This window comes from Lissotriton vulgaris, chromosome 11 (genome assembly GCF_964263255.1).
Source record: "Lissotriton vulgaris chromosome 11, aLisVul1.2, whole genome shotgun sequence".
Taxonomy (NCBI): Eukaryota; Metazoa; Chordata; class Amphibia; order Caudata; family Salamandridae; genus Lissotriton; species Lissotriton vulgaris.
In genome coordinates this window covers 1,010,624,388-1,010,639,722 of record NC_141699.1, presented here as the reverse complement: position 1 = coordinate 1,010,639,722, position 15,335 = coordinate 1,010,624,388, and the positions used below count along the sequence as shown (strand labels likewise).

General features: G+C 43.7%; 1 protein-coding gene across 2 annotated transcripts in view; it reads right to left on the bottom strand.

The window, feature by feature from the left end:
• The window catches only part of WDR49 (WD repeat domain 49), a 339,477-nt gene that overhangs the window by 69,743 nt on the left and 254,399 nt on the right, over window positions 1–15,335 (bottom strand). For both annotated transcript variants that reach the window (XM_086944927.1, XM_086944926.1), the window contains one exon: window positions 1,449–1,615. In XM_086944927.1, the coding sequence (XP_086801053.1) occupies window positions 1,449–1,615 (167 nt within the window). The remainder of the gene's footprint in view (window positions 1–1,448; window positions 1,616–15,335) is intronic.

Genomic DNA, 15,335 nt, shown 5'->3' with positions numbered 1-15,335 from the left:
GCACTTTATCATATTCACACTTGTGAGAGGCCACAAAAAATTATCATATTCCTCACATTCTTTGCACCCTACAATGGCTCCCCATTGAAGTAAAAGCCCGATTTAAGACTGAATGCATAATTCGGAAAGCCCTTCACAACGCCATGCTCTCCTACTTGGCTGGAAAACTGATTAAGTTTTAGTGATCAGGGAAAATTGAGAAATGCTGAACCCCCTCGAACCTCTGACATTTAGGCAAGAGTGCTGTATGACAGCAGCATTCTCCAACAGTGCAACAAGAAACTGAAACTCCCATCAGCTCTTCCCACAATCTTAACCCTTACAACTTTTAACAAGCATTTGCAATGCAATCAGTCTTGCCTTTGGGACGTTATATGTATTTAGCTATGTAGCACATTAGCCAGGGTGCTGAAAACATCTACTGCTCTTTAACATGGAGGGACAGTAAGCACCAAACTGCGGACATGCCAGGTATGGGAACACATTGAGAGAAATATTGCCTTTCAGCGGTATAGTCCAAAGCTGTTTTTAATATAAAATCAGGGCCTTCGGTGGTCATATCACTAAAAATGCAAAATTTGAAAAAAATATTATTGTCTACGGGTGTTCGTGGAAAACAATTTCTATGGACTGGAATCTAGAGAATGCTAAAGTGATTCTGGTATTTTGCTGACTGCTGCTGGTCATTTTCTATCAAGAAAGTTAAATAGAGGCAGTTGTCAGAAAAATTGAAAAAATAAAGTCCCTGAGCAGAAAGCAATTCTGGTCTTTTTCTGACCTCTACTGGTCGTTTACTATCAAGACAGTTACATAGAGGCAGTTGAACAAGTAGAAAGCAATTCTGGTATTTTACTGACCTCTACTGGTCATTTTCTATCAAGATAGATAAATAGAGGTAGTTGAACAGAAAAAAAGTCCCTAAGCAGAAGCAGACAAGTCCTAGGACTAATCTCCAGAGCCCACAAACTAGTGCATACACATATAAGTATATACTAAAGTATATACAAGCGGTCTCAAATGCTCAACCTAAAAAGGAACTCGGAATCCTCCTGCCCGAGAGATACTTTTGATGAAGCTTCTGTGCACTCTGCATCCCCTTTTCTGACTTATCCGATCTATCTAAATGCATACAATCTTCCTGTCCTTTCTCCCCTGATTCAACGGCTAGTCTGTGTGTTTTCTTTGTTGCTTATCTGTTATTTATAAGATCATTTTTATCCATATTCTTCCTCTTGTGCTCTCTGATACTCTGGGGTCAAGATCGTGCTATATAAATTTGCATGTATAAATAAATACTGTGATAATTTATGGTGCATGAAAGGTGATGACAAAAGTGTGGCAAATAAAATTGAACTTGTGCTACAGAAATGTAAAATGTTATCAAATAATTCAGGTTTAAATTGCATGCATACTAACTTTAGAAATCTGTTCCTTAAAAAGTACCTTACTTGTATGGCAATTCTTTTTCCTCCGTGGCAGGCACAGAAGCCTGTGAGTTTACAAAAAGGTGATCTTCATCATGGAGATTATATGTTTCTTGTGTGATAGTTGCATCTTCCGGTTTCATTTCGTCCCCTGGAGAGATTGCAAAATCCTTAATGTTCCAGTGTTCTTCCTAAAAGAAAATGTTGATTGTAAAATATAAGTTGTATCGTAGAAATGATGCACTGGTTTTCAGCAATACAACTTCAACAGTACAGGAGCTAGCAAATTACTCAATTATTTATAAACAATAACAAATGGCTCTCTTTCATCATGCCACATTTCATTACTTTAACCAACTGATTCTTTTTTTTTAAATTCAAGTATGCAGGCCACATTTTTCACAAAAATAAGTTTCATAAACATTCATTATTGTGTTAGGGGCATATTACCAACAACTAGCGATAATTATCGCTATGTTGGTTTAGCGGCGATATTTATATCGCCGAGCTGCGGCAATTTTTATCGCTTAGGAACCTTGCTGTTATCAATGTTAATCTCCTAAGCGATAAAAATCGGCCGAAATCCATGAATATCGCTCAAAAGTCAGCAATATTCATGCATTACCGAGCTAATGCTCTTAGCCATGTTATCCACCTACCATTGGATAACATGGCTAAGAACTGCTCAGGGGCAGGTGTTAGCTTTTGGAGATATTCGCGCTTAGTGCGAATATCTCCAAAAGTTGGTAATAGGAGATAGCGGTGTTAGCGACTGTTTCCAGTCGCTAACATCTTGGCACGCCCACTTTGCATGTCATTAGTGATAAATATCACTGACATGCAAAGTGGGGCCCAAGATGGTCGCTATCTCCTACTAGCTGTCGCTAACTGGTGTTAGCGACAGCTAGGTAATAGGGAGATAATTTTATCTCCGCTTTCTTGGCTTTTAAAGCAAAAAAACAGAGATAAACCCCCTTGATAATATGCCCCTAAGTTTGTACATAAATGAGTAATTTATGGCGAATGAGGGTTTCTCGATTCTCTGCTAACTGACCTAAATTATGTCAATGCAGGCAACAATCAGCAATCAAATGCCATTGCAGTTTTTTAAAAATATAAAACAATTAGCTAGCGCTCTGCTGTCATAAACTAGGCAAAGACAAGAGGGAATCATTAATACCAGTAGACGGTGCACAAGTGTAATGAATATTCAATGTGAACAGTATATGAATATTTATATCAATATGGCAGCGGTGCAAATGTTTTTCACTATTATGTCTGCACTTACAATTGAGCTATACTAATATTGAAAGTTAAACTCAATAATAATTGTACCTGTTTGTAATCAAAATGTGATATTAAGGACTTTATTAACTTTAATGAACCTTTTTTAACTAATAGTTTGGTTGTGCTGGTAGTATGATAGCTTGTGGATTAGTTTGCAGAAACGTTGGAAAATTGAAAAATTAGGTAAGTAAAGGTGACATAAGAAGGAAAGGGAACTTCCTATTGCATGGTGTATCCAGGAAGAATCCAGTCAAGAGATAGTGAGGATCTTCCTTCAAAACTCTTCAAACTCTAAAAACTCAGTCAACAAGGGCTCTTTCTTGTTAAGGTCTAGCGATTAACTGATTGAACTCAGTGCATGTGATTCGCCAAGTTTAGTTATCGCTAGCCATTGGTTGTTCATTGAATTGTTCTAGGAAAAACCATTGGCATACAACAGACAGTACTTCTGATGTGCTTCGGACGGTACAGAGAAAATGGCCTTGGTCTTCATTACTTAAACTCCCCTTGAGCTAAGGACTATAAAGACTATTGGAATACGGATGTTTTAAGGAATTTACTGACTTCATGGAGGTCTGATTTGGCTCCTAAGGGTGCTTCAATAGCATTCCAGAGTTTCTAACCAAAATGGTTTTGATTATCTCAGGTGGATGCACAGGGAGTTACTAGTTTCCTTTGTTCCACTAAGCCTTGTGAATGCTAAATAATATCTTGAATGAAATGTTTGTCTCCACCAGAAGCAAACGTCAAGATTTTAACATCAGCTTTAAATGGTTGCGTTTTTCTAGTTTGACAAAAAACCTGCCCACTCGGTGCTCGACTCGTTGCCATCAAGTAGGAAGAGCTTTTGTTGGACAGGTGAAAATGATGTTTCAATAATCCAGTGGAGCCATTGCAATTAGGAAAAGTTAACAGTTGGTAATTTTAAGGACATGATGTAATAATTTTGGGAACAATTAGAGTAAAAATTAAGCTCAAGGTCTTTTTTACTCCATGTTCATGGCAGCTGAAGAGAGGCCCAATGTTGCTGGCCAATTTAAAGGTTTTCCTTCATCACTTGGATCCTCCACTCATAGATCATCTGTCTCCGATGAGACTGAGAACATTTTCTCCCACCCAAAAGTAAAGATGATCCTGTTTTGGTCAACTGATTTGACATTTAGAACTTGGAATTAGAGGTTGTGCGATTCAGTAATTTGCACTAGTCGAATTATGTTAACATTCAACAAAAGTCAGAAGATTCTGCACAAAACATTCTCTTTTTGAACAACTCATCTGTGCCTCTCTTAATTTGCTGGCTGTGGTTTTGTTGTAGCAGTTGAAGCCATTTAAGTCCTGTCACCTAGCTTTCCTTTCGCTCTTTAATCCTGTTTAGTGGGATGACATGATTGACTGTGGCGTGTACTTCGGAATGCTCACAAATTATTAGTGCAGCTTTATTGCAGCAACGCTCGACCCACACTTTGCCTCCTCTTCCCAGCCCCATCAAAGTGAACAGAACTCTTCGTGCTGTACTTGAGAATGTACCTCCTTAGTAGGACTAACTTGGTCCCTTTACACGACCTGTGCTCCATTGTGGTCAGCTTAAACCTGTACTTTTCCCTGGTCTAGCGTGACCAGATGAACCCGAGTGGCACTTCTGCTTCATGGTGTTATTTTCACTAAGAATAATTTTTTTAGGTCAATGTCTTCGGTACTACTAATTGGATTTTTGTCATCCTGAAGTCATTTTATTTATTACAATTTACTCAATTTTTCTAAATCTATTTAGGTTTTTTCTTATGTTTTGTTTTCATTTGATTGCTATTTGTGTGCTGGTTAAATACTTAATACATTGCCTCTAAGTTAAACCTGACTGCTTTGTGCCAAGCTACCAGCGGGCAAAGCGCAGGTTAGTTATGGGGACTTTTGTGGTACATCCTGACAAGGAGTGTGGTTATTGCTCTACTGCAGCTTCCAACCCTCTCAACCAATAACCCAGTTTCTTTCTTAGTATTATTATTCAGGTACTACAAAATGCAATTCACAAGCCTATGGCCAGGACACCCACCTTCAGTATCTCCTATGTTTTCTGGCACTTGTTTGAAGATCTCTGCAATAAGTATAAACTTTTGTAGTAAATGTGGGAGGGACAAGGGGAGTGGTTGTAAAATGGAGAATAGTTACTACTAAATAGGAGGAAATTACAGAAAATTAAGGAGTGGTATGAGAGGTGCATACTGGCACAAAAACACACCCACAAAAGAGCAAGGTTACTGCAATTCACAAAAAACTGTTCCAAAATTACCACTGCCTTAATGTGTCAAAACAGGTAACATGCACAAACATACTCTAGCCCAGCATTGGAGTAAGTCAAGCACTACACACAGCAAACCACTAATTCTCAACACACTCTCAAATTACTTAAATAAATATCTTTCATTCAAGTTTACTGTTACTAAATAGTAAATAAAAATGTTAGCGAGGGTGAGACGTGTGTTTAAATTATTGTTTAAAGTTTATATATCTAAGTTTAATTATTATATTTAAATCACTGTATTATTTAGCACCGTTAAGTTGAGGACTTTATGTGCTGTAAATTTGTTTTATCATTTCTAGGTTAATAATAAGTCGTTTTAATTTCGACACATTTATTTTTCTCATTAACACATTATTGTTTACTTCTTTATTTTAATAATACACTTTTATTCAGTTCTTCTATATTTTCCCACAGGGAGATTTTCATCTCCATGGCAGTTATCTCAGACCTCTCAAAGTGGGGCTTGAGGCGGTTCACGTGTAGGACCCTCAAAAGGTTCCTATGAGTCTACGAGTCCACCAGGTAGGTGACATCACTCCTGCACTTCTTTACCTCATATGGGTCTTTGAGAGTGCAGAGCTCCAATGGCTTCACTACCCACACCTTTTGGCCAGGCAGAAACTCATCCAGATTGGTATTCTGGTCATACCAGCATTTCAAGGTTCTCCTGTGCGTGCTTCCTTACACCGGCAGTTTGTTGCAGAATGTCAGCATGTAGGTAACTACATTCTGTGGTGGCTTCTTGGGGGCTTGCTCCCAGCCTTCCTTAACCAGACGGAAAAGTCATGTCACAGAGTGTCCATAAAGAAGAACAAAAGGGCTGAAGCCAACCACCTTCTATGGAACCTCACTGTAGGCGAATAAAAGGCATATCAGGAGGATTTCTCACTTACGCCTCATGCATTCAGGTGGACCCAGGATCATGCCTTTAAGGGTACGGTTGAACCTCTCAACCAACCCATTGAATTGTGGGTGGTAAGGAGTGGTGAACTTAAAGGTAACACCACACTCCTTCCACATGGTCTTCATGCAGTTAGACATAAAGTTGGTATCCTTGTCAGATAATACCTCTTTGGGGAAACCTACGTGGTAAAAGATCCCCATTAGTGCCCTGGCCACCACTAGTGCAGTCACTGTACTGAGAGGGATAGCTTTTGGTTGCCAGGTGGCACAGTCCACCAAGACCAGAACACATTTTTTGCCCATGGCTGTCGTTGGATCCAAAGGCCCCACAACACTGATACCCACCCACTCAAATGCTGTGATAATGATAGGGAACATTTGTACTGGGGCCTTGCGCTCCCACCCTTACTTACCAATTGCCTGCCAGTTAGGACAGGACCTAAAGAACACATCTGAGGCCTTCCTCGTTTGAGGCCAATAAAAATGGGGGACAAGCCAGTTTAAGGTCTTATCTTGCTCCAAATTATCTGCCAGAGGCACATCATGAGCCAGACCAAGGAGGAAGGCCCTGAAAAGCTTGGGTACCACCAACACACATGTTGCACCAGGCCCCGGAGTCTTAAGCTCACTATACTGTAGATCATTCTCCTAGTAAATCAGGTGCTGCCCAGAGGTGTTACCAGCTGCCTGGGCCTCAGCCTGCCACCGAAGGCCCTCAAGAGAAGGGTACTCCTACTGCTCCTTACAGATTTCTTCCCTGGTGGGACACCCTTCCTGCTGCCAATTGGCCAGCTCAGGCAGGTTCCCCTGTTCAGCTTCATCTCCCCCTGTAGGCAGTGGGGCTTCCCTCTCAGGTTTCATCTCCTCCTGTTCCATGGAAATTTCAAAACCAGGTTTCCCGCATCCTTTGCCCTTTCTCTCTTTGGCAGTCACCTGGGCCACTGTTTCAGGCTCCAGATCCTTCTGACTACCCTCACAAGCTGCCATGGACCGTGTGGTCAGGCACACCCACTCAGGCAACCCAATCATCTCTAAGTGTGACCTGAGCGCCACCTTCTTCCAGACGGTGTGCTGTAGGTCGTTGTCCAGCCGACAATCCACAGGAATGGACGGACTCACGGCTACCTTTAGCAGGCCTGATAACCCTCCACACTCTTAAGTGAACCAAGACCGCAGGGTACTGGCTTTCATGGTTGTCAGCAGCAACACCTTAGTAGAATGTGTTTGGGACAACCTACTTTGAAGACACCAGATGGCACCTGACGGTAGTAATGCTGGCTCCTGTGTCTCTCAGAGCCTCCACCCTCTGCCCATTGATAGATACCCACTGATTGTACTTCCTAGTATTGTCAAAAATGTGGGCTTTCCGTACCATCTCTCCATCACCCAGGGACACTAGGGTTAACTTTGCACTCTCCCCATCACTATCTAGGGACATCTCCTCCCTAAGCGCTATACAAGCCAGCCAATGAAGGCCTATCACTTGGGACACTTGGCATCCACTTTGTAGTGCCCTTCCTGCTGGCCTTTATAGCACATCACAGGAGCCTTCCCTGCAGGCTTACCAGCAGGGAATCATTTATTTATCTCAGCAGGGGAATGGGAACCCTGACCCTTTAGAGAACTCCTTGTCCTTTCTAGCCTCCCACTCCTTTTTCTGGTGGGGACCCTACCCACCCTTGTGGTGATCCCCCAATATACCTTCCTGTAGACCCTGGTGCTGACCCAGCGGTCCGCCTCCTTAGGAAGCTCTCTGGGGTTTGTGAACTTGCTGTCAACAAGGTGTTGGTGCAGATCTGGAAAACAAAGACCGAACAAATGCTCTGTTGCAAACAAATTGTACAGCATCTCCGTAGGCCTCCAACCATCTGTCTATGTTGTCTGCCACCACAAAATAATACACCAGCTTTTTGGGTATGTGGACCCTCCTTTCAATAGGCATGGAGGAATAGCTGCCACCATCACTGATGGGCTCAGCCTGTCAGGCTCAACTCCTGACTCTCTATCCTCATGGCAAGCTTTTTCTCCTACAAGGCTTCCTCCTTCTCCAATTTAGCCGTCTTTAATTCAAATTGTATTTCCTCCTGTCTGTCCTCCAGCTCTTTCTGTGATAGGCCTTTGGATGACACAGGATCTGTGCTGTAGACAGGGCTCTTATTCCTGGAAGCAAGTTGCTCTCATCCACAGACAACTGCCCAAAGCCTCCTCTCAGACCCTGGTCCAAGTCATTCTGCACATTCAGCTCCTCCTCACCCTCCTCTGGGGTCTCATGTAATGCAGCATTGGCTTCTGAATAGGCTCTCAGTGCTGTTTGTAGCTCTACCTTCCTGGTGGTGCTCTTTCCAGGAAGCTCAACCCCCTTGCAGAAGTCCCTGAACTGGGCCAAAGTATAACACTCAAGTTTGGCCAGCTCACACGGAATTCTTGCATGCGCAAATGCAGAACCACCAATCAGAGACAAGATTTGAGTAAAAACCAGAGATATCAATGCTAATTGAAGAGAGTAGAACAGAAAATGCCAGTGGGGAACAGAGACAATTGATTCGAATTGATATTTCCGTGGATGGTAGTGCAAAGCAAATTACTGTAAGACACTGCACAAACACAAGTCCTATCCTCACCACTGATCACCAAGCTGATATTAGGTTTCTGGTTGGCGAGGGTTTTCACCTCAGCCAGGCAAAGCCACCACTCTAGTCAGGGCAAGTAAGTTACACTCCAAAGATAACCTGTGCTCACCCTCTGGTAGCTTGGTGAAAAGCAGGCAGGCTTAACCAAAAGGCAATGTGTAAAGTATTTGTGCACTTGTAACAACAAGAGAGGAAGGGAACGGACTCAACTCTCCTATTCCCCTCAAGAGAAATCGAAAAAACAACAAAGGAGTGTCATGCCAAAGAAAATTAAAGAGCAAGCATGTAACGATATCCACAGTCCAGCGTCAACTGTGAGAGAAACCTCATTAGGTTGTTCAGAAAGCCCTCACTCACCGACCTAGTTGGTGACATGCTTCATCATCAGGCCCCACCAGGAGTGGCCGAATGCCACCCTAGTGTGCTGCAATGCCAGGTTACTGCGGAGCTGGTTTTTTGATGTGTGAAGTGTGAATATAGTGATTTAAAAATGTCCCAATTGTGTCAAAAAAAGTTGTATTAGTTTTGCCAATCGGACATCGGACATATATAAAAACAGAGGTGGAGGATAAAGGATCACAATTAAAAATCCAGATTTATCCTTTATGTGAGGTCAACATGTTTCTGCCTGTGTGAAGGTAGTTATACAGGCATTCGTCACGACCAGTGGAATAAAGTGTAATAAAGTGTGGTGATGAACCCCGGTGGTATGTGCGCGCTAAGGTCCACCCTGACCTGGGGTCACTAGTGTTAAAAAAGAAAATATCTTATGTAAAAACACTGTAACAAGATTCCATCACAATGGAGTGGAACCGAGTTTATTAGAGAGTGCTAACATTAAGAGCACCGTGGGTCTCGGGAGTGGGGTGGTAACGAAAGTGACACACCGCCCTTGATGCTAGGCACCTGCTTGGTACCTGCGTGAGCCCTCGTTTGGCCAGACCCCGAAGAAGTATTTGTGCAACACTTGGAATTCAGTACCCCAGTGAAAATACCACAAAAAGACTCCACACCAGTTTTAGAAAACTATAGGTAGCTTTTATTTGGATAAAACAAGGCTAAAATGACAAAAATCCAATTAAGATATCATGAGTACTTCAATTATTAGCAGAAGAATGCTTCAAAATATATAAACATTCAGATTATGGTAATTCCATAAGTCGGTGAGCTTCTATTGAGGTATTCATGGTACTTCTAGCAATCGTTGCGAGAAGCGCTGTCCAGAAGCCTTGGGCCTACTCAGGTTTGTCGTAGGTAAAGCCTGTTCTAACATATATTGCCAATTCAAACTAGCAGTGTTAGCATTAGGGAAGTGTCTTTAAACATCACACTGTTTTAAAAAAAAATGGGCAATGTCTCCCAACAATGTCATGTCGGTGAGCAAATTGTGGGTGCTGCATTTAAGGGAGATACAGTCATTCGTACCCCAGCCGCCTCCGCTTTGGAAGAAGATCAGAATGTTGCCAAAGTTATTTTTCTCCCAAATACCCTTAGTTTCGTCGGGGCAACCGCCCTCATCCTCCTAGACCTCTCAGCCGCCTTTTATACCGTCTGCCATCGCACCCTAATAACCCACCTCCACAACACTGGGATCCAAGGAAAAGCCCTGGACTGGATAACCTTGTTCATCTTCGACAGACCCCAGAGAGTTCGCCTTCCTTCCTTCCGCTCTGCGGTCACCGAGATCATCTGCGGCATACCCGAAGGCTCTTCGCTCAGCCCAACCCTCTTCAATATCTGCATGAGGCCCCTCACCGCCATCGCACGCAAACACAACCTCAACATCATCTCCTACGCCGACGACACACAGCTGATACTCTCCCTCACCAAAGACCCAGCCACCACCAAAAGCAACCTTCAGGAAGGAATGAAAGCGTTGGCCGAATGGATGAAGCTCAGTCGTCTGGAACTGAACTCAGACAAGACGGAGGTCCTCATCCTCGGACCATCCCCATCTGCCTGGGACGACTCCTGGTGGCCCACAGCGCTGGGCACCGCACCGACACCCGCGGACCACACACACAACCTGGGATTCATCCTTGACGTCTCTCTCACGATGACCAAACAAGTCAACGCCATCTCATCCTCATGCTTCAACACCCTGAGCATGTTCCGGAAGATCTTCTGGTGGATCCCTACCGGAACCAGAAAGATGGTCACCCAGGCCCTCGTCACCAGCCGATTGGACTACGGGAACGCCCTATACGCAGGAACCACAGCCAAACTTCAGAAAAGACCCCAGCGCATAAAGAACGCTTCTGCACGACTCATCCTCAACATCCCTCGCCACAGCTACATATCCGCCCACCTGAGAGACCTGCACTGGCTCCCGTCAGCAAAAGGATCACGTTGAGGCTCCTCACCCACGCACATAAAGCGCTCCACAACATGGGCCCCGAATACCTCAACAATCGCCTTACGTTCTACACTCCGACCCGCCAGCTCTGCTCCGCTCCGCCAGCCTCGCCCTCGCCGCCGTCCCACGGATTCGCAGAACCACCACCGGAGGAAGATCGTTCTCCTACCTGGCCGCCAAGACATGGAACTCCCTCCCAGCCCACCTACGACTGACCCAGGACCATCTCACCTTCAGGAAACAATTCAAGACCTGGCTATTCCAGCAGTAGCAGCACCCCCCTCACCTTCAGCGCCTTGAGACCCTCACCGGTGAGTAGCGCGCTCTATAAATGCACTGATTAATTGATTGAATGTTGGGACCCCTGGGATCTTATTCAGGTGACTTAAGAGCACAAGTTATATTGAAGCAAAATGTGCGGGCAATGTGGGGTTGTCACCATACCTGTTGTTCGTAGCAAACAATATGCCCTGGAGTAGGAGTGCTACTGAGTGACCTAAAAAAATGAGAGTGCCCCCAGGATCCGCAGTGCGGCTTGTGTCATGATGTAGTCATTGCCCCAAGACAGGGGTTGATAAAACGCCAGCAAGAGAGAGACGTGATAAGGAACTGCGCCTGAGATTAACTCCAAAAATTCAACAGGATATTCGGCACAACGCTCGAGGAAGAACGACTTTCGAGGCTTTTCCCAAGCCTTTTTAATGGGATAACTGAAAACTCCATTTCGACCCAGCAGAGAGCATTTAAAAATTACTTTCTAGTGAATGAATGTCACTATGGAAGCTATCACATATATGAGACTTAGGTGAGAACCATCAGAGGTCCTGAAGAGAGTTCCTCACACTGGGAACTCGAACCGCGTCGACGATCATTGTGTTAGGCCAATCGGTGCTAATTTAGAATAAACCTTTTGTGAACTGGGTGTAACAGTTTAGATGGCCTATTGTGAAAAATGTAAATTGTAAATGTTTCTTGCGAATATGATTCCATTGATATTATTTGTCTAATAATTGTTTGTAGAATTGAGTTACCAAATTTTTTAGATCTTCTCTCTTTTCTTTCTTCTTTTTTCCTTTTCCAAACACTATTTTCATGATGCTTAAAAATTGTATATAGGAGTATGAATGTGGACGAACGAACGAATGAGTGTGAGAACGTGTCATTCAAGTAAAATATAAACTTTTTTAGGTAGGGCACTTTTCTTTTCCCCTCCTTTTTTCTCTCTCCTGTAGATTCAATGTGAGATCTTTTGGAGAAAACGAAACATTTTGATACAAAAAATGTGATTCTTGATTTATAACTTGAGATAAACGGATTGAATAAAATGAACAGGTTTTCTGAGGAACTAGTTTATCTCTCGGTGCAGAGGCACCTCAGGGCACATGAATCGGGAGAATCTCAAGCTGTGTGACTAGCAGAGCATAAAAGTTGATTCGGGCCAAAACAGCCAGCACTAAACGATGGCAGCGTGCCTGGTGGCCCAACAAAGCATTCACAAAGGCCTGCAGTAGATGTCAGTTTACAGGCAGTGATTGGATGGAGCACACAGAAGACTTTGATGACCCTTAGTCTTCCACAAATGGAGGCAAGTTTAACAAGCCCTTACAGTTCCTTGGGGATATGTGGGATGCAGAAGGCAGGCTGAGTCCTCCCTCACTGCAGAGGTAGCAGGCAGCCACAGAAGGGCACATTGCAGAGTGGCAGTCCCTCCTGGCAACACAGCTATCAGCAGGTAGCAAGCCAACATAGAACAGCAAGTGACAAAGCGGCAGTCCCTCCTGCCAGCGCAGCTCCTCTTAGGTGTAAAGTCTTCTCAGGACCCCAAGGTGAACTAGTTTGAGGGTGTCAGAGATCCAGTACTTATACCAAAATGTGTCTTTGAAGTGGGGAGATAACAAAAGAGGCCTTTGATCCTCACATGGTTCCTGCCCTTCCTTCCCTGGCTCCAGGCGCACTACAGGGGTATATGCAGGGAGATATGCAGCTCTTTGTGTGGAGATAAGCACAGCCATATTCAGGTGCAGGTGTCAGCCTCTCCCTCCTAATCTACCGCAGGAAAGCCCATCAGCCTGGTGATGGGCCATCAGGATTCAAATGTCACACTTCAATGCCCCTTGTGTGACTGTCTAGAAGGAATGCACAAAGCCCAGCTACCACTCTGATCCAGATGTCTAATTAGAGACAGGTAGACGTATAAGATGCTGAAAGTAAGAACATGTCAACTTTCTAAAAGTGAAAATAGAAATGTTTGCCTATGCCTCCAAACTACTTAAAGTACACACTAATTCATGTACGAGTAAACCACAACTTGTTAGTTTACACAAAACATTTTATGTTTTTCAATTTAGTACTCAGTTTACAAAAAGAGAAATCACAATAAACAGAACTAAGATCACTATCGACCTCATGTCTGAGCCATATAAAAATTCAAAAGACATTAATACAAATGTACAGTGAACCGAACATGTGGTGAACAATTAGAAAAACAGTGACTTGTTGACATATACACACATCACATTAAATACATGGACCAAAAAAACTTTTTACATTTGTGAAACAAGGGCTCTTACAAACATTTAGGAACCCGGGGAGAAAATAGAAAACAGCGTTTATAGTAGTTGTTAAACTCCCAAAACCTGAATAGGAACTAATCAATTGAATTTCAGGAACATAGCCCGTTTCTACAATAAATGGCAATGGCCAACCGGCCAAACAAAGGAACAAAGAGTGCCGACGCGTTTCGAATCCTGATTCACAACTTGCAGAATTCTCATCAGGGCAGATTGGATCTAGTCCATGGGCACTATTTAAAATGAAACAAAACAAAGTATTTACTATCTAGCGGGTCCTCTAGCCATTCATCTCTGGACAGTACGATTACAAAACAGTTTGTACCTTGTGTGAATCCTGCCCACAGTCAGTTCTGGATTAGAGGAAATGTCGTCTAGGCTTGGCGGCCTACGCTGCAACAGAGTAATGGAGTGAATAAGTACTAGCCGGGTGCACAGGAAGGGAATGCTTAAAAGCCATTATCACTCGGTTACCTGAGTTTTTATGGAAGCTGAGCCACATCTTCGCCACTTGGGGTGAAGTTCCTTTATTTTCTGAAACATAGGGGACAAAGTGCGACTTAGTGCACTGTTTGCTCGCTGATTAGCTAATCGCATGTAGATTTTGGTACTTAGAATGAACCACTTACTTGGGCATTGGTCCGCAGTGACCTCAGTGGGGGTTCTATTTTGTGACCACGTTTCGCCGCGCAGGGAGCAGTTAATAATCTGTGAGGATAAGGAGAGGGGCACCGTGTTACCGCGCTGCTATTTGGATGCTGGGTTGAACAAGGGACAATTTTAGAATGTGTCTACATCCGCGCTAATCGCGTTTGAATTTTAGACTCTTACAAATGGTCCACTTACTTGGACAACGAGTAGCGGTGACTTCAATGGGGGTTCTGATTTTTAGACTGCGTTTCTTCAACCAAAGCTTACTCGGGTAAATATCTGCGGGGGGAATGGGAGGGGGACACGTTACCGCGTTATCATTTCTGTGCATAACCAATATGCAGTTGACAGTTCTGGAAAGTGGCCGCTTCCGTGCTTACCGCCATATGTCAAATCCGATCAGCGTGCTTGCTCCACAGCGGTAACCAAGGGATGTGAGTGTCCCTGGGCGTCGCCGACCATGAAGCCCAAACCATGTAGTTGGTAACGGGCCAATCAGGCAAAAGTCCAAGTAATGAAGCATGCTGGGACCTGTAGTGTCAAAGAGCAAATCCAGGTTTACACAAACCTTTGAGGTGCATTATGGGACATGTAGTGTCCGCCAGCGGGCACAAGATGTTTATGCCCTATTTATTTCACTTAGGCTGTTAAGACCCTTGTTCACGCTGTCAAACTTTAGGATTAGGTACGCCTCCTTGCGCAACAGCATTGTGTCCACATCTAGGAAGTGTTTAGGGTCGATCCATGCCAATACGGTCCATTTGAAGTCAGTCTCAGAGTGGCTATTACTGGTGAAATGTTCCACCATGGGGGCAGTGATAACTTTTTTCTTAAGCCGGGAGCGATGCTGGGTAATGCGGGCATTAATGGGCTGATTTGTTTTGCCTACGTAAACTCTGTTGCATGGGCAAACCACCGCATAGACGACATTTCGAGTCTTGCAATTCGTGAAGCAATCATGCTTCCATCTAATGTCATTGTTTACAAATATGTCACCTTCTATGGTGCTTGAACATGAAACACAATTGCCACATTTGTGATGTCCGCGTATTGGTTTCAGATTCCACTGTGTGACAAGGTCGCTTTTGGGTGCTGTGATATGACTATCTGCTCTGATTAAATGTTGCCCTATGCTTCTGTTCTTGCGCATAGCAAAGATGGGTTTTGAGAGGGGATGCTCTAGAGTCTCAAGAAGATGCCAGTTATTCCGAATTA